Here is a 25559-nt window from a genome sequence, read left to right as displayed (position 1 = left end):
TCTGCGTACGCAGTGGTGTTCCCAGGATATTAGAGAGACAAGGTGGGTGAGGTAATATCTTTTACTGGACCAGCTTCTGCTGGTGAGAGAGACAAGCTTTCGAGCTTACACACAGCTTTTCTTCAGATCTGGGAAATTAACTAAGAGTGACACAGCTAAATACAAGGTAAAACACCTTGTTTAGCATAAGTAGTTAACACAATTCAAGGGACCATTCTAGGTAAAGTGGCCTGCTAGCACCCCTCCAGTCAAGAAAACTGGGGGGTTAGTAAGTGGTTACAGATTGTTGTAATAAGCCATGAATCCAATTTCTCTGTTCAGTCCATGATTTTTAGTGTCTAGCAAAGTGATAGAGTGCTGAGACCTGACAGGTGGATTGGCATGCTGATCACTGAAGCCTCAATTAGTTTCCCCAGTGACTGCCAACTGAGCAATGAGCTAATCAGTAGGAGAGGCTGGGGAGGTAAGGAACTAATTAGCCCTCAACTGGCTAACCTGATAAAAGCCAGGAAGAAAGCATTATAATGGGGGGACAAGGCTAGCTGAGTCTATTAAAAGAGCCCAGGATAGGAGAGATCTTTAGGCTAGGGCCCTAGTAAAGAGGGACTGAATGACATAGGGATTCAAAACTGTGATGCACTGGTGGAAGGGTTTGGAATAAAATACAGATTGAACCCTAAAAGAAAGTGGGTCTGAGCAGTTTCTGGGGTATCAGAGGATGGGGACTGAGCACTGCCACATCACAGTCTGACTGGGATACTTAGTGGGACTTGTTTAGGGGAGGTGGCTCAAGGGCCTGTTTCCCCCGTAACATTTCTGAGATGAACTGAGCCGGGGTGGTGCTAGTCAGTAGCTTGGTAGAGCTGAAGATCCTCTAAATGTTAGTTGTGTGAGACTTCAGTGTCCCCATGATGTCTCTCCCACTGCAGTGTGTTGCCTCCTGCAGTGGGAGAGACTCAAACTAGAAGAAAACCTTAGTTTACCCAATCCCACGAGTGTATTTCCTGCAAAAGTGTTTGGGGCATGTTGGGACCAGGATGAGGGTTTGAGGGCAAAACCCCAAAGGGGGTAATTGGGGCTATTGGTGTCTAGAAATTTAGGCCTGCATTTTCAAAAATGTTTAATCCTGACTGCCTTGATTTTTTTGGGGGGGATGCCTAGTTTGATATATCCAGTCTTCAACAATGTTGATCAGTGTAAGCGGGGGAATGGTCCCGCTATTTCCTGGCTTCTGCACTACCCCGGTGAAGTGGGCTAGCGAAAGGATCTGAGTCCTCGCTCCCACTCCCTTTACCCAGAGGCCTCCCTGCCCTTGAGGGCTCCCCTTCCACTCTCCTGTCTGGCAGAGTCCTCGTAACCCCAACAAGGCTGGGCCCAGGATTCCTGGGGGGCTCAACCCCCAACCCTGCTGTGGTCACCTAGGACAGGGGCTAGGGTATCCCCACTCCGGAGTACTCTCTCTGCACTGGGCACCTCCCTGACCCACTGATTATTCCATACAATTTAAAACAAATACAAGTTGTTTAATTAACAATTAATCTAAAGAAAAGAATAAGGAAAAATGGGAAAGGTTAAAGGAAAACACATCACCCTGCTTTGTGGCAGGGAACATCACAAACAGTGTCTCTGGACATCAGGGCACTTCACAGTCTGTTCCTTGTAGGTCCCAGATTTCCGTCTCAGGCCCTGGCTGTGCTGCAGGTATGCTGCGGGTTGGACACTTGCAATGGTGGTGGCCACACACCTCCGGGCTTTGAGTGGTGGGACCCTTCTTCCCAGCGTCAGCCCCCCGTCAGGTTAAGGTCCCCCTCCCGGTCTGGCCTGCAAGGGCCCTTGTCTGGGGGTGTCTTTCTGTGCTGGGCCCTTTGCCCAAGGTCCCCCCTTGGCTGGCCCCACTTGCTCAACACACCTGGCTCTGTGGCTGCAGCTCTGCTCCCAGCACAGGATCTGCTCTCCCTGGGCTGCGTCTCTGGCTCTGTGGCTGCAGCTCTGCTCCCAGCACAGGATCTGCTCTCCCTGGGCCGCGTCTCTGACTCTGTGGCTGCAGCTCTGCTCCCAGCACAGGATCTGCTCTCCCTGGGCTACTTCTCTGGCTCTGTGGCTGCAGCTCTGCTCCCAGCACACGATCTGCTCTCCCTGGGCTGCGTCTCTGCTCCCAGCACAGGATCTGCTCTCCCTGGGCCACGTCTCTGGCTCTGTGGCTGCAGCTCTGGCCCCTCTGGATCTGGCCCGGTTCTGCTCTCCAGCTCAGCTTGGGCCCCTGCTTTCTCCTTAGCTCGGCCCCCCTCAGTCTGACCCAGGCAATTCCAACTCACACGGAAGACGGGACCTCCCTGGCCTCCTGACCCTCTGATTAGCCTGCCCGCCCTGTCAATCAGGCTGATCTAGAGCATTGGCCTCTCCCCATTGTTCCTGGGGACTGTCAGTCTCAGGCTCCTGATTTGCCATCGACTCTTCCCCTTTTAGTGCTGGGAGCTAGCCAATCAAAACACCCCCACTGAATGTTAGTAAGGGGGCAACAGTCCCCTTACATCAGCATAATTCCAGCTGGAGTTCTTCAGACCTGAGCTATCTGAAGCATCCCAAATCTGGAGTAACCAAAATTAGTGGCAACTTTTGAAGACTTAGACCTTTGCTTCCCCCCTCACTCCCACAAAATATGAAATCATCTCTGCCTCTAATTACCTTTAAAAATAGGCCCAATGTGTCACCCAGAAAACCTTGAGCACTGTCTTTTTTTTTTTTTTTTTTTTAATATGTCTCAAGAATTCCTGGCCCTGATCATTGAGTCTATCTGAAGTGGGGTTGGCATAGAATCCTGGTGTGTTGATGGGAGGCAGGAAGGAACACACAGTTGATTTTACACTATCTTCCTCTTTTAATTGCTGGGTTGCCAGGAGCAGAGAGCCCCCAGCATAATTCAGAGGAGCCTGAGTCTCTCAGGAGGCTGCAGGCTCTGGGGATTCCCAGCAGCTTCAGCCAGACCACAGAATGCGTGTGCCATGAGCCAGGGACTATGGGGAAAGGTAGGGTGTGGCTCTACATCCCCCAGAGAACTCCTGTGCCATGGGAATTTCAATTTAACTATCTAAACTGGTTTTTAGACTATTTTGCACTGCCAGAGCAGAGTTCATTTAGCCCCATCTCTTTATTTTTGGAGATCTAATAAAACTGAAATCATCCTTCTGTCTGCTCATTAGTGATCAGATTAGGGGATTGATTGCACCTTATTTAAAGGAATTTGATGTAAATTCATTTGATAACTTGGACATCTTTGACAGCATTTGATCTGCTTTCCTTACATCTTGTATAGGAATGATATTTTTACTTCATTTGATGTCTCTTATTTTTGCATGCACTCATGTTTCTGTATATTTGCTCTATGAAATTGAAAGAAAATCATTAGAATAATTAAATAGAAAATTATGCAAACTTTTTAAAAAGTAGTGTTTAAATATCAGGACAGAACAAGTATCAGTTGCACTGTGCCATATTAAGTTCAGTTAGTTCTGCAAAATGTAACATTAACTATTGTGGCAAAACAACCAATAACTGCTAGTTAAATCACCTAATACAATACTAGAGTAAGAGTTATACAACCTGCTAGTGCATAAGATTCATTCCGTAAATAAATTTCAGTTTACATCTTGTATTGAGAGACCTGAGCTAAATTTGTTAGGGATTTTCATTGATATTTTTTTTGGCCAGTACTTGGATAACTATAAAGAAGCTTGTGGCACCTTAGAGACTAACAAATGTATTTGAGCATAAGCTTTCATGGGCTACAGCGTGAAGCCCACGAAAGCTTATGCTCAAATAAATGTGTTAGTCTCTAAGGTGCCACAAGTACTCCTGTTCTTTTTGCGGATACAGACTAACACGGCTGCTACTCTGAAACCTATAAAGAAGCTATGCATTAATTTGAAAATTACACAACTGATACCCACTAATGTATTTTTGATTTAATAATCACATCGTCCTTAATTGAATTTTATTTAGTCAGACAGAACTTATAATTAAATCATGTCTTTTCTGATCCCCATCATGCCAGATGGTGCTGTGGTATGTTTACAAAGGCAGAGTCAAAAATATACCCCGCCCCCCAGTAAACTGGTTTAAGTTAGTTAATTTTTAAGTCCTCCATTATACACCTCTACCCCGGGGGGAGGGATAGCTCAGTGGTTTGAGCATTGGCCTGCTAAACCCAGGGTTGTGAATTCAATCCTTGAGGGGGCCACTTAGGGGTCTGGGGCAAAATCAGTACTTGGTCCTGCTAGTGAAGGCAGGGGGCTGAACTTGATGACCCTTCAAGGTCCCTTCCAGTTCTAGGAGATGGGATATCTCCATTAATTTATTTATTTTATTTTTATTTATTTATTTACCCCGATATAACGCGACTCAATATAACACGAATTCAGATACAACGCGGTAAACCAGCGCTCCGGGGGGGGGCGGGGCTGCGCACTCCGGCGAATCAAAGCAAGTTCGATATAACGCGGTTTCACCTATAACGCAGTAAGATTTTTTGGCTCCTGAGGACAGCATTATATCGGGGTAGAAGTGTATTGTGAGTTCTTTTAGGATGAATTTGGAATCAGTATCGTACATTTGTTTGAACCTGGGTTTTCAGTCTGAAAACAACTGAACTTTTGGGATATACTCACTTATTTATCAAAATAAAGAGAAGATTTTCACTTGAGTGTGCCCTGCAATAATTAGGAAGTTTAGGAAACGCAGCATTGCTGCGAATACGAAGGCAAAGATTTTGAGACTGCCATTATACAGCTGCTTGTGAAATCAATATACTTCATGACCACAAAATACTTAGGCAAGTTACTTGAGAGGTGATTCAGAAAGGGATGTAATTCTAGGAATTGTTGAGATGAGTGGGGATAGTATGGAGATATGTTAGGAGTATTTAACCATTGTAGTTTTGAGTTGTAGAGTGTCTAGGTCAGGGGTGGGCAAACTTTTTGGCCTGAAGGCCACATCTAGGTATGGAAATTGTATAGTGCGCCAAGAATGCTCATGAAATTGGGGGTTGGGGTGTGGAGGAGGTGAGGGCTCCAGCTGGGGGTGCGGGCTCTGGGATGGGGCCAGAAATTAGGAGTTCAGGGTGCAGGAGGGGGCTCCGGGCTGGGGCAGGGCATTGGGATATGAGGGAGGGGGCTTCGGGCTAGAACCAAGGAGTTGGAGGGTGGGAGGGGGATCAGGGCTGGGGCAGGGGGTTGGGGCACAGGAGGAGGCAAGGGGTGCAGGCTCCAGGTGGCGCATACCTCAAGCAGCTCCCGGAAGCAGCAGCATGTCCCCCCTCCGGCTCCTATGTGAAGGTACAGCCAGGTGGCTCTGCATGCTGCCCCATCCACAGGCGCCACCCCTGCAGCTCCCATTGGCTGTGGTTCCAGGTCAATGGGAACTGCGGGGGCGGCACTTGGGGCAGGGCAGTGTGCAGAGCCCCCTGGCTGCCCCTACGCGTAGGAGCTGGAGGGGGGACATGCCACTGCTTCCAGGAGCCATGCGGAGCCACGGCATGTGCGGAGTGGGGCAAGCCCCCGACCCCGTTCCCCGGCTGGAGCTTGAGGGCCAGATTAAAAGGTCTGATGGACCGGATGTGGCCCGCGGACAGTAGTTTGCCCACCCCTGGTCTATGTCCTTAAGGAAGAGAAACAAATGGCTGTGTACATGGGCTTTCAATAACCATTGTATTAGGGAACCATACTGTAGCTTGAAAATGTTACTAGGATGATCTCAGGTGTAAACGTTGGTAATTTCTTATTCAAAAGAGAATGCTAGCAATTTCCACAGAATTGCTCTCTGAAGACCACTTTTTTAAACCCTTTCACAAAGGGGCAGTGCACTCCCCATTGCCAGGGCCGGCTCCAGGCACCAGCCGAGCAAGCTCGTGCTTGGGGTGGCAGATTGTATGAGGCGGCATTCGGCCCAATCCTAGGGCGGCACGGCCGCTTTTTTTTTTTGTTCCGCTCCGGCCGCCCTGTAGGGGGTGGCAGCGCAGAGGAGGGGAGCGCCCTGCAGCAAGCCCGGCAGGGCAGCCCGTGTCCTTCCCTCCTAGCCGACCGCGGCATGGAGCCCTCCCGGCAGGCGGCGCGGCGGTTGGGGCCGCGTGGCAGCACTCCGCTGAAGCCCTGGCCGCCCCCTTCTCTCTCTCCGCCCGCTAGTCAGGGCACCAGTGCAGGGAGTCCCCTTGCACCCTGGCTCTGGCGGCATCGCAGGTTTTTTTTGTGTGTGTGTGTGGCTTGGGGCGGCAAAAAAGCCAGAGCCGGCCCTGCCCATTGCATAGGAATAAATCTGTATTTAAGCATGCAAATCAGGTAAATGCAAGTGCAAATAGGTACTTGTCCATACAGTTTGCACAGCTCATCCGATACATGTAGCTTTAAAATCTGTTTTCCTTAATATTATACAGCAGCACGGAGTTATCAAACTAATTGTCTAAATCTGTGTTCATTAGAGATAGTTTCAAGCTACAAAGTTGGAATTCTGATCTAGATTCAAAACCCCATGGAGTATGGGGATGTTCAGGTGTACCATACTTGAAAATCTTTATTAATAATAAGAGGACCTGGATGGAGTAGATTTGCTACAAATTTACTTTCTATATCCCTAACACATACGTTAAAACTATTTTGCAACATAGGGATGTGGAAACAAAGAAGGAAGTAATGCCTCAAATCTGAATTACTGACCCAATCTAATTGTGGGACAGGGTGAGTGAGATAATCTCTTATTGGACCAGCATCTGTTCATGAGAGAGACAAGCTGCAAGCTCAAAATCTTGTCTCTCTCACCAACAGACACTTGTTCAATAAAAGTGATTACCTCACCCACCTTGTCTCTAATATTCTGGGACCGACACAGCTACAACAACACTGCATACAACAATCTAATTGTGTCCATCAGAGTTAAATTATAGAATTTAATCTTATTAATAATAACCAGTATGCCATTTGTTTAAAAATGACCTTGGGCACAATCTGATTTATGTTCTCTGTATCTAAACAATACAGCATTATTTAAAGGTAACTTGGAAGGGTCTTAGTGATTTATCTAAGGCTTTGGATCTCATGCTCTGACACTTTAGTGGAAGAATTACTTGCTCTTTACTTCATATTTAACAACATACTAGAAAAGGCCTCGTAAAGATTTGTTTCCTTGACTACCAAATGTCACAGACTCAAAAGTTAATTTGCATGGTGCATGGTTAAAAAAATTGTGTATAATTAATAACATCACAGAAAGAAATGTTAGAGAAGTGGTAAGATGCAGCTTGTTAAGCAAGGAGCTTGAATAATATTGGGTCACTTTTTGTTTGTCTTTGCTCTGTAGAGAAGTAGTGGTGTTAGTATTCAGTATTTTTCCTGTAGGGTGCAAGCCTGCTTGTATTGAAGTCAATAGGAGCTTTGCCATTCAGGCGTAGGATCTGGTCCATGTAGTTTAGTTCAGTTACAGAGAAATAATCCTAACTTAATGTTGCACTGAGCTTATCAGGAAAATAGAAATGAAACATTTCATGTTAGGTCAGGTCTGCTTGAATTGAAATACTTTGTTTTGTCACCTCAAGCCATCCAGAGTAAGACAAAATAGGCCCTGTACCCTGTTTTCTCTACTTCCTGTGGGCCAGTTATCTCCAACTCCTGGAGCAGGCAGCCAGGGATGGATAAGAGGGGGCAGATCCAATATGCTAGCCAACAGAACTGAGCAAGTAACAGGGTGCCCTAATTTGCTACTGCTATAGGTCAGCAACAAATTACTAACCTCCCCTCTGCAACAAGGGAAAGGGAGGGAAGTATCTGAGCCTCTGAGTGGTATCTCTGAAGCACAAAGCCTCCCAAAACTATTCTTGTGGTGAAGCAGCTTACATGCCACCACTTGCTCAGGACTGTTGCTAAAGGCACAATCTAGCCCTACGTAAAGATATGTGGAAAGGTGATGTGGAACAAGCAGCAATTAAATGGTGCAAAATAAGGAAACAAATGTGTGCACCCACTGAAAGTTCACTGGAGGTTTATTTATTGTGTTTTTTCTACACTCTTCTGTTTTTTCCCAGTCCTAGATTAAGTCTGTAGCATTCTGTTAAAAGTTCCTTTCCTGTTTATAACTGTTTTGGCCTGTTCTCACAGGGCTATTTCTCTGCAGAACTAGCTGTTTCCAGCTTTAGTTATGTTTATAACTGGATGTAATTAGTTCTATTTTCCATCCTACATAATTTTTTATACCACATGTAACACTGTAGTATCTGGGCGCCTTCCAATAGTGCATTAAGCAACCTGACTACACATCTGTCATGTATCTCTCCAATCTTTATTGGGCCAACTTCTGTTTGGTGAAAGACAAGGTTGCCTCTCTCACCAACAGAAGCTGGTCCAATAAAAAATATTACCTCACCCATCTTGACTCATGTCCTGAGACCAACCCAGTGACAAAAGTACTGCAAACATCTTTCTTGTCTCCTCCTCTCTCCAAAAGGAGAGTGTCTTATTTTGATTTTTCTTTTTTTGTGTGTGCAAAATATGCCTATTGCCATGTGCTTATAGTACAGAAAGAAAGGTCAAATGGCCTAACCTTGCCTTTAGCCACACCATCCAGATAAAACCATACATATAGTCTTCATCTGACATCACCTTCCCACCATTGTTTCTCTGCTTGAAGAAAGACACACCCTAATTTTCATCTTATTAGTAAGAGTCTTTTCTTGAACCAGCTGGTCTACCTCCTGTTCTATGCTGCCACTGCTTTTAATTACAAGCAAATTTTGTTAATTTCATTTTAATCTCCCTGCATATCAGTGAATTTAAATGAACAGCCTGGATTCCTAGGGTAGAGGAGTGCTGGGTAATAATGTACTAAATGCATTTTAGCTGGAGGGATGAGAGATGGTGCTGATTCATGATAATCCCCTTGTGTCAATTTAATAACATCTTCCGAGAATGTTACAAGACACTAGCTTGAAAGAAGAAATATTTGTTTCCTGTAAAAGAGGCAAGTAACTAAGTCTATAGTGAACAGAGAGGATGCTGCTGGAGACAGTCACTGTAATAATAAAACTGACAAATGTCATAACAATAATGATTCTATATACGATTCTGAGTGTACAGGATTCAATTATTAGAGATCCAATATTCAAGCTAACCTTTCTCCCTCTCTTTTTATATGCGCCCCCCCAAGTCATTATCTTCTTCCTATCTCGACTAATTTCATACTCCCTCCTGTGCAGTCAAAATTACATTGTTTTGAACTCTGTAGCTGCTGGGCTGTCTGTTTCTGTGAGGTGTTTCTTCCTTCACTGAAAAATAGATTTTTGGAAACAATTGATAGAAACCACTTCTAGAGACGGGGAACCGGAGTAAATGGATCCCATTCAAGTATGTTCTTTGTTAGGCTATGACAAACACTGCCTTTCTATTTTTCATCTGTATTAAAAAAAATAGGGCTAAAACTAGTGGAAAGCTGTCTCATCTCCAACTATGCCTGTCATCTATCAATATCTTAGAGGCTATGTGGTCCAGTAGATAGGGAACTGGACTGGAACTCAGGAGACATGGCTTATATTCCCAATTCTGCCACTGGACTGCTGGGTGACCTGGGTCAAGTCACTTCACCTTCCTGAGTCTTAGTTTTCACATCTGTAACAAACTGGGTTGCTGATTCTTGTCTTCCTTTGTGAAGCATTTGAGATGACAAGTGCTACATTAGAACTAGGTATTATTCTTAGGTTTTATTCTTGGATGAGGTGCACAAACACTTGCTGGGAGCCAATCTCCTCCTAGTCAAGAACAATGGGCAAACATTCATACTCAGGGATTTCTCTGAGCTCTAGGAGGGGTCAGCAGCTGCCCATTCAGTTGGTTATGATCCTTCAGCAGAGGCTGACCCTGGATGGTCACAATGGGCAAAAACACCTTTGCCTCCAGAACTCTCACTCCTGAAATCCCAGAAGACTCCGTTCGCTCCCCCATATAATTCAATGTGTACATCAAACTGCTGGACATGGTGACTGTAAGACACTAAAGTCTTTAACATCAGCTATATTCATGTGGCAGCCATCACTTTAAATGTAAGCAACAGGTAGCCCCAGTCCATGAATGAAAAGCGGCACCTGGATGAAGATAAAGGTAGGTAAGACACAGGTGATCCTAGCAGGAAGAGGAAACATAATATCACTTTCACTAAAGAGTATTTGCCCCCTTTCCTTTATCAAAATGTTATGCAACCTAGAGGTCTTCCTGGACTCCTCGCTAATAATGGATTCACAAATAGTGATAATGGACCAAGGTCTGTGTTTTTAAAGGAGCCTAAGCATGTTAGATGCCTAACCCCTATTTCATGGGATTTGGGCACATGCTGCTTATGTGCTCTTATGCTTTTTTTGGAAATTCCAGCTGAAATTACCTTCCGCCTTTCTGGCCAGGAGACAGATTCTGTATTCTGACATAGACAGACATGGCCGTGGAAATTCAGGTACCAGGATGAAACGGATGACTTGAAAAACTCAGTAAACAGGGACATATCCCAGGATACTTAAAAACAACTGTTACTAGAATATTTCCTGAAAATTAGAACCGCCTGGTCATTTTACCTGAAAGCAGAGAGAGTCCAAAACCCAGGCAAATGCTTAGTCAATATAAAGCAATCACAAACTGGAAATAGAAACCAGGAGACATGCAGCATGCTGGAAAGCAAGGAGGATCTGCTCTGTAATCAATGTTACAAAAAGGAAATTGAAAGTGAGAGGTCTTCTGTCGCCATACAAAACAGAGTGATGAGAGAGGTTCTGTACGTCCTCTGGCTGTCAGAATTAGTGAAAGATTCCTACTGCGGATGGGGAGAGGAAGAAAAGTTCTGACTTTGGGAGAAAGGAAGGAGACTTTAGAGACAGCCTCCCTTTGTTTTATTTTCAGCCACTGAGTCAGAACCAGCAAGTGCTGCAATATGAAATGGACATGTGGGATCAATCCATCTATGCCATTACAAGTGGAAAACTAACTCCTGTACACACACACATAGATTGGAAAATATGAGTCTGTGCCTGCTCAAGTCATGTGCACAGAACAGCTGATGTGTACGCAAGTTGCAGATTTGTGCATGGATATGCATCTAAATCTCCACAATGCTGGCAAGTGCATGCAGCTTGGGCCTGGGTAATTTGTGTGTGCAAAAGTGCACTTGCAATTTTGGGCCTGGGCTTTTAAAAGTTTGGTCTTGGGTGTGTTCATCTTTGGCAACAGTTGAACACTTTGTCATGCTGGTGAGGTTACTGAAATGGATTTGGACAGAGAAAAATTGAATGCAGGGTGAATTTATGGGCGGGGAAGAAGGTGTGTGTGAGCGATAGATAGATATGGGTTTTGGAGTAAAGAAAAGTGGTTCTAAGATAAAAAGGAAAGGTCTTAAAAACATCTAAGAAATTAGATTTTTCAATAGTTATTTTTATAAATTACTTGGCATTTAGAGTAATTTCTTCCCAAAAACAAGATTTTTAGGAAGTTTTCTTGGCTCCAGGAAACACACTTTCTCTGGATTCTGACTTGACTGACTATCCCTCTAAATGTGTCTGAAAATTCACAACTGTCCTCACTGAATGTGAGAAAATGAGCCTGTCAGGTAGAGCTGACTCTAAATTTTCTTGTCTTTGGGATGCAAATCCCTTAAAGTATATTTAGGTCACCTCCATTTCACTTTCATGGGGCATTCAGCAAAAAGAAAAAACGCAAGTGCTTCTTAGTGAAGAAAAAAATGAGGTGCTCTAAATCACTCCAACTGCTCAAAGTCACCTTCAAAGTCATCATTCTTTATGCAGGAACAAGATCACATGCTGGGTTTTCAGAGTCCTTAGGTATAAGTCAGAAATAGCCTGACATTTCCTCATTGTATCCATCTTCCACATTTTTTATTTAAATACTAATGGCTGATTGGGAGCTGTCATGGGAAAATCAGGCACAGATTTTTATTCTAAAGTCAATGCCTTTGCTCACCCAGAGAGACAAGGTGGGTGAGGTAATATCTTTTTATTGGTTTATTGCCTTGGTTCAACCAGTTTGTTAGACGTTTATGCAAAAACTGAGATTTCCAACCAGATTCACCAACCCTTCCCCTGACTCTTCAGTTCCATTGCCCTGACCTCTAACAAGTTGAGCTGTTTTGGGGATTCTCTGACAATTCTCAAAAACTGGGGAGGGGGGAAATCATTTCAGGTCAAATGATATGTTGAATGCTTTATTTTTGACCATTTTGATTTAGTTTTTAAAAACTAAAAGGAAATTTTGAAACAAATTGTTTTGAACTGAAAATTGAAATGCTTTATTTAAAAAATGTCAACTTTTTTATTTTTTCTAACTTCTTTAGTTCCCCCCCCCCCCCAACTGAAACCATTCTGTGAAACCAGAGCTGTAACTAGGCATTTTGGCGCTCTGGGTGAACAAGCATATTTGCGTCCCCTACTGTTTTTTTGAGTTAGGATATTGTAGAGTAATGATAATGCAGTTATTTTTGCGTATCGGTACAGTAGGCAGACAATAAAAGCAACTGTACGGTTCTTTTAGATGCCACATTAATTTTCATACAGTCCTTTAACATGCCTATAGCATCCTATATAACAATGGTAGGCAACCTATGGCACGCGTGCCAAAGGTGGCACACGAGCTGATTTTCAGTGGCACTCACACTGCCCGGGTCCTGGCCACCGGTCCGGGGGGCTCTGCATTTTAATTTAATTTTAAATGAAGCTTCTTAAACATTTTAAAACATTTTAAAAACCTTATTTACTTTACATACAACAATAGTTTAGTTATATATTATATACTTATAGAAAGAGACCTTCTAAAAACGTTAAAATGCTGTTGTAGGACTAGGACTGTAAAAGTATTGCTTCTGCTCCACAACCTCCTCCCTGTTCGTTCCATTTGGATATGTTAACTGTTCAGTATCCAAATACGAACCAAAATATACAGGCAAAGGTAAAGCAGGGATGGCATGAGTTTGGGTTTTTTTTGCTTATTTTTTAAATTTATTGGGATTTCTATAAAATATAAAATAGCACCATCCAGAGGCTTTAAATGCTTTTGAAATACAGTGAAACACAAACTGAGCTAGACAACAAAAATTAACCCCGCTGCTTCCCTAACACAGAAAGTGGGGAGAGAGAGAGACCTCTTTTCAGAGTAGGAGCCATGTTAGTCTGTATCCGCAAAAAGAACAGGAGTACTTGTGGCACCTTAGAGACTAAAAAATTTATTTGAGCATAAGCTTTCGTGGGCTACAGCCCACTTCATCGGCCTCTGTGATCCTAGCCCACAATAATAGCCAGCTCGGCTTTTAATTCACCCCACTCTTCCCAAAAGGTTGGGCTTTGCAATGTGCCCTGAAAATCAAATGGTTTGGGCCATTTGAATCAAGAATGGCACACAATCTGCTACACTCCTCCTTCTTGTTTTTATTAGTTTCCATTTGATTTTATTTGGTTTTTTTGCCAACAGGTTCCCCTGTCTCAATGTTCCAGAAGACAAAGCAACTCTGAGATTAAGTGTTCCATAAAGCCTTGGAGATCCTCTTCAGTTCCTGTGAATCAGTCTTCACTTCCTCTCGTGCTGATAGGAATAAAGAAAGGTGAGGTTCTCCACTGGGACCATGTCCTGTTCCACTCATGCGAGATTCTCTTCTCATGCTTTAAAGCACAGACTCTGTTGTGGGTCTGAGAGCTCTTGTTTATTCCAAAGTATTTAGTATGACCTAGAAAACTGTTGCTTTCTATAGTGCCTGGAGTTACCTCTTTCTTTCTTTTTGTTTGCCAATTGGAATTTCGAAGTGTTATTATTTAGTTGCATTGTGGTTGCAACGACAACATGCTAGGTGCTGTCCGAACATAGATGGAGACAATCCCTGTCCCAAGGATCTTACAATAAAAGAAGAAATGAGCATATGAAGGGTGGGGGACAGGGATATAATCAAATAGATATAACTTAAACAAATCTGCTCACTGTCTCCATCATTGCCCCTCACTTTATCAATTCTTTGCCAGTTACTAATGTACTGATGTTTTATTAACTATGGACCACATCTTGCATCCTTTATTTGCACAAAATTCCTGGGATATGAATGGGTCCATGGATATTTGGAGCCTGGAGGAGAAATATTCAGATTTAAGGTTCAGTTTCCAATTTCCTGTTTAGGGCCTGGGGGACTCTAAATTGTGCGTTCCTGGATTCCCTCCCTATTCCACCCTCCAATGATCCATTTCCTGTCCTCCTCTTTTTCTAAATCTGAAATTCCCCCATCTTCATCAGGCACATTGCCAAGGCCAGTTTGTCTTGCATAGCTCCAGTCTGCCTCTCCAGTCAAATGTTATATGCTATTCTGTGCAATATGCCCCAGGCTCTGCACTAGCATCCTTAAAGGGCTGTGTCAGCAGTATGTATGTATGTGCATGCATGAGGGATTGTTAAAGGACCAGAAAGGAAGGTGAGTTGGGAATGGATGGTTACAGGGTCAAAGTGAGGATGCGAAGGGTCCAGGAAGGGTAAAGACCTGAAGACCTTTTGAGATTCAGGCACTGCAACAGAATTCCTCACAACACAATGTTTACAATTGTTGTTCCAGGCATATCCCTCCTCAACATCACACCCAAATTTCTCTTTAAAATCTTCCTAAAAATGAATATTATGTTAAAAGTGCATTGACAACTAAGCATCACCACTAATAAAATTACAGGGTATTTTTACAGCTCCAAGCAGAGTGTGACTGTATGTTCATGTGGTTCATTCATAAGGTTCATAAACCCAGAGGCCCATACCTGGTGCAATAATTTCTCCCCCTCTTAGTTACTAACTGGCCTATGGCAGTAGGATCAACATTGACACAGAAATGAATATACTGAGATTGACTGATAGTTATGGCAGGATATGAAAAGACTCTCCAAGCTCAATTAAGTCACTTAATAAAGCTGAATGAATGTACCAAAGATCAATGAAACATTTTTCAGTTTGGTAATTTGGATTGCCTCATTTGAATCTTTTCTTAATTAAAACCTAAATATTACAAACCCAAGGAAAAAGACGTTATTAGCCAAATTAACCAGAATTCTTTTAAAGCCAAGATTGTCCAGCCAGATCATCAACTGATATAAATTGACATATCTTCGTTGAAGTTAATAGAACTATGCAGATATACGCCAGCTACGGGACTGGCTCATTATATTGATAAAGTCATGCTCCCTGGTTTAGTATCCCCCTGTGTACAGCACAAGCTTAATCATACCAGTTATGCAGCCATTTGTCCTGTAGCTTAAGAACCATAAAAATATATTTAAAATAAAAAAAAAAAACTTACCATCCTGTAAAGTTTATCTTCCAAGTCCTGATTAATTCTTTGTAAGGCTAGGTAATTGTTTTGTATCCTAAAACAAAGATGATATAATATAATTAGAAGTGTTTACATATTTCATTTTACTTGTATTTTTGCACCTCAGCATAAACTTGGGCTCCCATTAATATTAAAGTATATTTACTTTTCACTTCTGCTGCCTATCAATGGTTAGGAGTTTAAAGCCCAAGGCTTTAGCAATATATTTACCATCCACTTCCTGAGAAAACCACTTTGACATATTTGCTTACTATAGTTAGAGGCAAATTGTGCCAGAAGCCCTGAATGCACAAGAGCCAGTGCCATTCCTGGACATAAGTATGCATGGAGCACCAGGATGTGGGAACCTACACAGAGGGTATCCTGTGCACCATGCTCAGGAATTATGGTGGTAGAGCTGGGGGAGAGGCATGATCTGCAGATCATCAAATGCATGGATTCACTAACCACGCCCTCAAGTTAAGGGGTGATGCTACTGGAGTTCTGAGATTGCAAGAACAGCCACATAAAGTCATCACTGAATGGCTTAGGAGAATTCCTTCCGCTAGACCACAGGAATCCATGCCCTAGCACACCCAACACATTGACTTGGGCTTGGTGTAGGGAACAAAATTTTGCCCTCAAAAGGATGGATAGACATTTATTTTTATTAACTTAATGGGACTGGGGTGGGACATAGGAAACAGAAGCTTCCTATTTATTCAGGAGTTACACGCTCAAGAAAGTTTGTCAGCTTCTCCAGGCTGTCCTGCTAGTAACCGTAGTGTTCTAGGAGACAAGTTGCCTAGAATCGGCTCTGTCAGAGACATCAGCCATTAGTATAACAATAGTAACTGTGCCTCATTTTTCCATATCCTAAGGGATGGTGGTGCCCTGTTACACATGTGCATAACAGCCCATCGGTATGCCCTGCTGTATGCAGGTAGGGGCCATTGGCAACTTAATGTTCAGGTTTGAAAAGTTTATCTAAATGCCTCTCAAATCTCTGCATTGGACATCTCATGGGAACAGACCTAAGGCCTTCTTCACTATGATGTCCTAGGCAATGGACCCTGCTAATAGTGAACTTGGATATAATGAACAACTGGGCCTAGGTTGAGAAGTTTGAATCTGAATTCAGCTTCCCAAAAGTACAGTGGGCCTAGAAGCATGGTTTTGGTTTGACCGATTATAGAGATAGGGAAAAGCCTTGAAATGAGGATTGAACTATGGATTCAAACTGCCCCAGAGTTGGGTGAGGGGATGGTCAGGCCTATCTCTGATTTACAATGAAATAGAGTGGCATTTCAGATCTATTTCCACTGCTTTGTGCTGTAAAGATTTTCCTTCCAATTATATGGCAAAATTCCCCATTTAGAGACTGCACCAGCGGATCATAATTCTGGGACTGTGCTTTCCCTATGTGCCCAGAATTCTTGTGGGGTTGTAGGGTAGGGAGAATGGAATCTAGGTGTTAAGATCTGTCAGGCAGATCTGTGAGGAAAATTTTTGCCCCCTAGTAAAGCTGTGGAAAAAGGAGGACTTCCCTATGGGGGAAATTCCCACTGTGAAAGGGGGTGGGTGTGGGGTCAAATTAAGGCCCTTAAGCCTTATTTTGAGAGCCTAAAGAGGACTACGGTGCTGTACAGACCTTCTGTTGGCCCACTACACAGAGGTGAACTTCACCCTAGAGGAGGGCTCTGCGGTAATGCTGTCTGCCAAGTGGATGACCAAATTGGTGAGAAAGCGTATACAATGAGCCCTTGTGCAGAACTAGAGGTCAGTTCATGAAATCACCAGCTGAACTGATTACATCTCCTGATGTCATTGTTACAAATTTCTAGGTGATTAAATGGCTTGGTTGGAGTTCACAGATCTCTCTATCTTCTCTGTTCCTATCACATGCACCAATTCATATTAAGCCTCTATATAGATGTCTACTTCTGCAACCACTAAACAGACTTTCACTGCTAGCCAGATTCAACATGACAAAGAAAAGTCTGAAGCTGTATTACACCCTACCAACCTTCCTCCAGAAAAAAACAATAGGAGAGAGAGAAAGAGAGAGAACAAACACTATAGGTATATCTATATAGCAAAGAAAAGTGCCAGCCGACTTGGGCTTGGACTGCGGGGCTGTTCCATTGCTGTGTAGACTTCCAGGTACAGGCTGGAGCCCAAGGTCTGGGACCCTCTCCACTGCGGGGTCCTAGAGCCCGGGCTCCATCCAGAGCCCAGAAATCTACACAGCAATGAAACAGCCCAGCAGTCCAAGCCTGAGTCAGCTGACATGGGCCAACCAGGGGTTTTTCTTTACTGTGTAGACATACCCATATGAGGCTCCCTGTCTACACCCTTAAGAAAGTTGCAGGCATAGAACATGACCTAATGCTTCTCTAACTCGTTAATTATCTATGCTGTTCAGATGAGGGCATGCCATGAAGAGTAGCTGATCCCCCTGGTTTTGCGCCTAATCCAGCACAGGCCTGATTCTGCACTGTTTTGCTATTGACTTCAAAGAGCACAGGATCAATCCCCATTAACTCAACTCTTCCTGTGACACATAATAGTCTCCTGTGGGCTGTAATATTTTGGTCTAATTTTAGTTGTTGGGTTTAGTGTAGATGTTGGGTAGCATTGGTGGCCTGTGATATACAGGAGGTCAGCATAGGGCCTGGTCTACACTAGGAATTGACACTTCTGAGCGATACACTTAAACCAACCTAAGCCTCCGGGGTAGGCAGTGTTAGGCTGACAGGAGAATTCTCCCATCAACTGAGCTACTGCCTCTTGGGGAGGTGGATTACGTACACTGACGGGAGGGTTTCTCCCATTGGTGTAGAATCTTCACTGGAGCGCTACAGTAGCACTGCTGCGGTGGCACCACTGTGCTGCAGTAGCGGTTTCTGTGTAGACAAGCCCTAGATGATCTGGTGGTCCCTTCTAATATTAAACTCTTCACTCTGACAGTGCCCCCACTCTATGGGTGCAGTAGGAATGTGTCATGGGCCATTGCTCCCTGCTCCTCCTACTCCATTTCCATCCAGGTTTGCTCTATCCACACGAGTTAGTGGACTGTAGCATGTAAACCCTAGTTCTCTGAAGTACTCCTTTTCAAATAAAATTTTTAGAAAATTAACAAAACTCACTAAGCAAAAGCCAAACCTCAACAAAACGGTGACAGCTGAGTTGTTTAATGCCTATTTTGCTTCAGTCTTCACTAAAAAGGTAAACTGTGACTAGATATTTAACACAATTAATGTTAATAACAAGGGGGAAGGAACACAAGTCAAAGCAGGGAAAGAACAGGTTAAAGAATACTTAGATAAGGGAGATGTATTCAAGTCAACAGGACCTGATGAAATTCACCCAAGAGTACTTAAAGGAACTAGCTGAAACAATTTCAGAACCATTAGTGACTATCCTTGAAAACTCATGGAGGATGGGTGAAGTCCCTGAGGACTGGAGAAAGGTACTTGAAAAGGGGAACCAAGAGCATCTGGAGAAGTATAGACCAGTCAGCCTAACTTTGATACCTGAGAAGATACTGGAACAAATTATTAAACAATCATTTTGTCAACACCTAGAGGATCGTAGGGTTATAAATAAAAGCCAATATGGGTTTGACAAGAACAAATCATACAAAACCACTTTAATTTCCTTCTTTTGCAGGATTACTGGTGAGTGGATAGGGGGAAAGCAAGAGATGATACATTTTGATTTTAGTAAGACTTTTGACAGTCCCACATGAATTTCTCATAAGCAAATTAGGGAAATGTAGTTTAGATAAAATTACTATAAGGCAGGTGCATAACTGGTTGAAAGACCAGAGTAATTATCAATAGTTCGCTAGCAAACTGTGGGGGGCAGGGAGGGGGCTTGCAGAGGTCTGTCTGGTACTAGTCAATATTTTTACTCATGACTTGGATAATGGAGTGGAGATTATGCTTATAAAATCTGTGGAAGACACCAAGCTGGAAGGGGTTTCAAGCACTTTGTATGACAGGATTAGAATTCAAAAGAACCAATGAGAACTTAGAGAACTAGTCTGAAATCAACAAGATGAAATTGAATAAGGTGCAGAATACAGCATTTAGGAAGGACAAATCAAATGCGCAACTACAAAAAGGGGAATAATTGGCTAGGCAGGAGTGCTGCTAAAAAGTATCTGGGGTTACAGTGGATCACAAATTGCATATGAGTGAATATTGTGATGCAATTGTGAAAAAAGGCTAATATAATTCTGGGGTGTATTAACAGAGTGTTGTATGTAAGACCTGGGAGGTAATTATCTTGCTCTATTTGACACTGGTGAGGTCTCAGCTGGAATGCTGTGTCCAGTTCTGGGCACCACACTTTAGAAAAGATGTAGACAAATTGGAAAGAGTCCAGAGGAAGAGGTACAAAAACGATAAAAGGTTTAGAAAGCCTGACCGATAAGGAAATGATAAAAACATTGGACATGTTTAGTCTTGAGAAAAGAAGATGGGGCGAGGGAGAGGGGGAACCTAATAACGGTCTTCACATATGTTCCCTATGTCCACAGAAGGTAGGACAAGAAGTAATTGGCTTAATCTTCATCAAAGGAGATTTTCCCAATATCTAAGTTAAAACTTGCTATCTATAAGGATAGTTAAATACTGGAATAAGCTTCTAAGGGAGGTTGTGGAGTCCCCATCACTGGAGGTTTTTAAGAAGAGGTTAGACAAATATCTGTCAGGGTAGTGTAGGTATACTTGGTCCTGCCACAGTGAAGAGGGCTGGACTAGATGACCTCTCAAGGTCTCTTCCAGCCCTACATTTCTATGAAAACCCCCACAATATAGAAGGAGCTGAGCTTCAGAAAGTGTTTCTATTGAGAACTGTATGCAAAGATAATCAAAATAAAGTAGATAAACACACGCACACACAAAACCCAAACTGGAAAAATAAAAGACCCACGGAGCCAAAAGAAGTGTCAGTACTGTGAATGGGGAGGGGGGAAATGGACTCAGAAATATATGGAAAAAAGCATTAAAGGTATGAAAGGAAAAGAATATAATAAAATTAAATAAAATCTTTTGGCAATACATTTAAAAATAAAGCAGGAGTGGAGAAAATTAATCTGACCTTCAATGATCAAATGAACAAATGGTATCATAGCCCCACTTGTAGAGAAAAGCATTCACCCCGATTGTCTGAATTTTGCAGTGTCTAAGACTTTTAAATTGTAAAATCTGTCAGCTTTGTAAATTTCAGTGGTAATTGGGTTGACTAAGCTATGAATTGCCTTTTACAAAGAATGAATTATTTGATGTGACCCTGTTCATTTATTATGTTTTTGGTGCCTTCTCTGTGTCCTGTAGTAAGTTCAAATTGTACGGCACCCTTGTGCTCTGTATGTGTGGGTGTGTGCACCCGTGCAGTGCAACTGCTCATATGTTTCTCAGGGTCTAATAAAAAGAATTCTGATCATCACTACCATTAAATATCTATGTGGTCTAATGTAGCAGAAAATACCTTCCCCTTGCATGGTAAAATTCACCCCTGTGCAGATAGCTCATACAAAGCCTATGCACTGAGACCTCAAAATGTGGGTTAAACGAAGCATAGGCCTTGTGCGGCTGGCCCTCTGCACAGGAGGAAATTACACCTAGATAGCAGTTCTGCTTTGAAGAGTGACTGTACAAATGGCACCTTCTTCTTCAACAGGTTTGTTCCTTGTCTGTACTCTAAAGTTTTATCTACTTTCTTACAAATATAAGATGCTTTTTCTCCTACCAGCACTGCAAAGGAGCCAACACAGCTGCGAGGCCCCTGTTCAGGAACCCACTTAAATACATGCTGAAGTCCATCCCTCTATAGTGAAGCACTTAAACACATATGTTTAAGTGGATTTTACTTCTTGTGCATCAACAAAATTCTACTCTAAATTCCAAGTGGAGACGATGGGTTTTGCACAGTTGTTACTGAAGGCATAATCTGAGAGTTGTACAGGTGTGGACGTGGGCCTAATTTGACCAGCAGAACCTTTATTACTGGTTGGGGTGCAAAAGAAGGAATGATTCCAGCAGGGCTCTTTGAGCTCAGTTTGAGTTTTCAGGACTGGTAGTCAAAATGCATGGTTGTTGTTTTTTTACTTTTAAACTGAGCACACTCTTAAACACAACACAGGTTAGATATTGGGAAAAACTTTCTAACTATAAGGGTAGTTAAGCTCTAGAATAGGCTTTCAAGGGAGGTCATGGAGTTCCCATCATTGGACACTATTAGAAACAAGTTGGACAAACACCTCTCAGGGATGGTCAAGGTTTCCTTGGTCCTGCAATGGCACAAGAGGCTGGACTTGATGACTTCTCGAGGTCTCTTCCAGCCCTACATTTCTATGATTCTATGATATGCAAATCATTGTGAGGCACACGGAACCCCACCATGCCATTTCAGCCACTTTTCAAAGCAGAACTATGGTTTAAGGGTGGGAATTTCAAAATTGCTCAGCATTGGCCAAACTCTGCTCCCTCTGATGTCAATGGAAATTTTACCATTGAATTCAATGGGAGCAGTATAGGTCAACATGGTGTGCTTAGAAAATCCTACTCCTTTAGAGAATGATAGGCCATCAAGTCATCTAAATGTGCCCTCCTTAAACAGGAGATAGTTGTGTTTAAAACAAACGAAAAAGACAGTTTGTTTTGGCATTACTGTAGATTAAATTAAGGGTGTGGGAGGCTTTCGAAGCAATGGCTAATGGAGCTTCCAGCCTTTAGGGAGAACGCTGCTCAGAGCAGCAGTACAAGTTTAATGACTGAAATGTTTTTTAGCGTACAAGTGGGACCATGTTACTCTGTGCTTATCTAGTACAGTTGTTCACATTTACCTTTCTCTTTCTTTAGAAATGAACAACGTGGGAGATAAATTCTTGATGTTATAATATTGCTCTTACTGTTCTTTACACACTGATCTTCATATAGTTATTTTTACATGTTGCTGACACTCTTTTGGATCATACTTTTGTTTAAAATGTTTATCTGTTTCCAGTTTGGGGATTTCTAGGTGTTTATCTTGCCTTATTTTTTTATGTTTTTGCTATTCTCAATAGAAACAATTTTTAAAGCTCACCTTGTAAAGTATTTTGGGCTTCCCACATGATAAGTCTTCGGAGGAGAAATCACCTGCCTGGAACATAATTTTTTTTGTATAAATTTTCTTCGTAATAAAAAAACAACTACCAAGTAGAGTATTAGAGAAGCACTTATATTCATTTGATTTTAATACTTTCCACTGATAATGTTCTTTGCAATAAATGAAACACTTTATGGGCCTGACTTTCAGAGGTTCTGAACATCCACAGCATCCACTGAACCTGATCCATTGTGCACTGATGTCAACAGCAGTCTTTCCATTGATTTCAACAGGCACTGGATCTGGCTCATTGACCTGAACTGAAGTACTAGGTGCTCAGTGTGACGTGATGCCCCATATTCTTCATAGAAATATTGTTATGATACGAATATGGCATAACTAAGATATGTTTTATGCAAGATGGGTCATGCGAGGTATCATTGGAAAGGTTATGATTTACTGAATGTGATTATCCAATTTGTATGCATGTATCATTTCTGTATCTGAAGTTAGAAATATTGACTATGTAATAATTACAACTGTGTTTTCACCTGGGGAACGCCCACCAGAAGTATGCAAATAGCTTGAATGGGCTATTAGGAAGGATACTAATCTCCCTCCTTCCTGAGAAGTTTCCTGGGATGCTGCTTTAACACTGCAGGGTCATGTGATCATGTCACCTGGTACAGGATACCATCTTGACGTGCTGGTACTTTTTCACGGGAAGGGGGTGGGAGTCAAACTGGGAAACAAAGGATTCCTGCCAAATACAAATCCTATTTAAGGCTGGGGAGTGAGTTAATCTAGACTCTTCTCCACTTCCTCCCGACCCAAGAAGGAAGACTGCTGAAAACAGCTGAAGAAACAAAGGAATTAAGCTGGGGGAGGCAGGGGCTGAGCAGAGGCGAGAAAGGTCAGCCTGTGAAGGGTATACCTGGAGATTTAAACTGCAAGCAGTGCAGTTTACCTTCAAGAAACTCTGCAACCTGCATAAAACAACTTTTAGGGAGAGAAATTACTGTTTGTAGCCAATTTCTTTAATGTAGTCCGTCTAGTTTGCGTGTTTTGTTTTATTTGCTCAGTAATCTGCTTTGTTCTGTTTGCTATCCCTTATCACTTAAAATTTACTTTTTGTAGTTAATAAACTTGTTTTTTGTTTATTCTAAAACTCAGTTTGTGCAATTCATAACTGGGGGGGGGGGGGGAACTGTGTATATCTTCCTCCACATTGAGGGAGGGGGCGAATTTCATGAGCTTACGATGTATAGATCTCTATACAATGCAATGCAACATAATTTTGGGCTTACACTCCAGAGCAGTGGTGGGCAACCTGCGGTCCGTGGGCCACGTGCAACCCATCAGGATAGTCCACTGGCGGGCCGCCTGACAGTTTGTTTACATTTGCACGGCCATCTGCAGCTCCCAGTGGCCCTGGTTCGCCATTCCCGGCCAGTGGGAGCTGCAAGAAGCGGTGCGGGCCACAGGGATGGGCTGGCTGCTGCTTCCCGCAGCTCCCATTGGCCAGGAATGGTGAACCACGGCCACTGGGAACGGTGGGCAGCCGTGCAAAAAAGACAGTAAACAAAGACAGTAAACAAACTGTCTGGTGACCCGCCAGCGAATTACCCTGACAGGCCACAGGTTGCCCACCACTGCTCCAGAGGGTATGGGCACAGGAGTGCTGGGAAATTCCCCAAGCTGAGTCCTCCCATACAGAGCTGATTCCAGACTGTGTGATTCTATAGCTGGGTGTGTCCCTACCTGTGTGTGTGTGCTGGAAGGGGCTTGAGAGCCTGTCACAGCAACACAGAGTAAGGGGAACCCAGGCTGGTGGGATAGGTGGGCTCAGTGAGACCCCAGCACATCAGCTGGAGGCCCGGAAGGGGGGGGTCCAACCCATCACACTCAGAACTTCTGAAAATCAGGCCCTACCTATATAAACAACCTGTCTACAAGCCTGATGTTGTTTTTACTCTGGCAAAACTCCGACTGACTACATGATTAGCCTTTTTATAATGTCCATGTCTCCTTCTGAGATCCAAATGTATATTATAAATAAGCAGAGATGGTAGGGAAGAAATTATATAGACCTGATGCAAGGTTTACTGCACATTTTCTAAAAGGCAAAGTTGAAGCGGGTTTTATGGCAGAAGATGGTTACTATACTTAAATACCGAGGCATGTTCCTATAAGTATTCCAAGCATAGTGAACGAGTTACCTGTATGCTCTTTTAAAAGTTGCATGAAAAGGTAGCATCTCAGATTAATTTCCAATCTGGCTACGCATTTTGTGTGGTTTTTTATAACATGACTGAAATAGTGGGATTTTTTACCCACAAAAGCTTATGCCCAAATAAATCTGTTAGTCTTTAAGGCCTGGTCTACACTGGAGGTGGATCAATCTAAGATATGCAACTTCAGCTACGAGAATAGTGTAGCTGAAGTCGACGTATCTTAGATCGACTTAGACGTACCCTAAGGTGCCACAGAACTCCTCGTTGTTTTTGTGAAATATCTGACTTACACTTTAAACAGGATGTGCCTGAAGTAAAACATTATTTCAAATCCAGAAAGACCCAAATATTCCCTGTTCTATACCTGAGCCTTCCACTTGCCCTCCAAAATGTACTTCTTCAGGAAAAGTAATTTAACGTACAGTAAGAAGAATGGTTAACATTGCCATTTATTGGAAAACACTGTGAAAGGATTTGAAGAAAACTGTACTGAGAATGGAGTTACTTTGAACTGCTCTGATGTAAATGAAGCGATAGGAGAGAAGGGAAAAAATGTGTTGTAGACAGATAAGTAGTGTGGATACCTGACTGCCTGCTCTACGTAGAAGCCTGTAGATAACAAAATCATGTAAAGTGGTATATGCTGTATCTCTGATTTAGGCCTTGATTCAGGAAAGCATGTATCTTAATTTTAAGCATGTATTAACATGATTTCCTGTACTGGTGTCTTAAAATTCAACCTGTTAAAAATTCTTTATTTATAGCAATTACCTGTTATCACTTATATTAATGTTACAGTCCAACTAAGAAATGTTATGCAAGATTTCTGTTTCTACTTGGAAAGGTACTTTTGTTACCTGCATTAGGTGTGAT

General features: G+C 42.8%; 1 protein-coding gene across 1 annotated transcript in view; it reads right to left on the bottom strand.

Annotated features, from left to right (window-relative positions):
- Positions 1 to 25559, bottom strand: part of BEGAIN (brain enriched guanylate kinase associated) — a 126334-nt gene that overhangs the window by 66873 nt on the left and 33902 nt on the right. The window contains exons 4-5 of the mRNA XM_065402613.1: positions 22450 to 22506; positions 15340 to 15406 (exon numbers count right to left, since the gene is read on the bottom strand). Of these exons, the coding sequence (XP_065258685.1) occupies positions 15340 to 15406; positions 22450 to 22506 (124 nt within the window). The remainder of the gene's footprint in view (positions 1 to 15339; positions 15407 to 22449; positions 22507 to 25559) is intronic.

Source organism: Emys orbicularis, chromosome 4 (assembly GCF_028017835.1).
Source record: "Emys orbicularis isolate rEmyOrb1 chromosome 4, rEmyOrb1.hap1, whole genome shotgun sequence".
Lineage (NCBI taxonomy): Eukaryota > Metazoa > Chordata > Testudines > Emydidae > Emys > Emys orbicularis.
The sequence above is the reverse complement of the archived record's forward strand: the minus strand, read 5'-3'. Positions and strand labels throughout refer to the sequence as shown.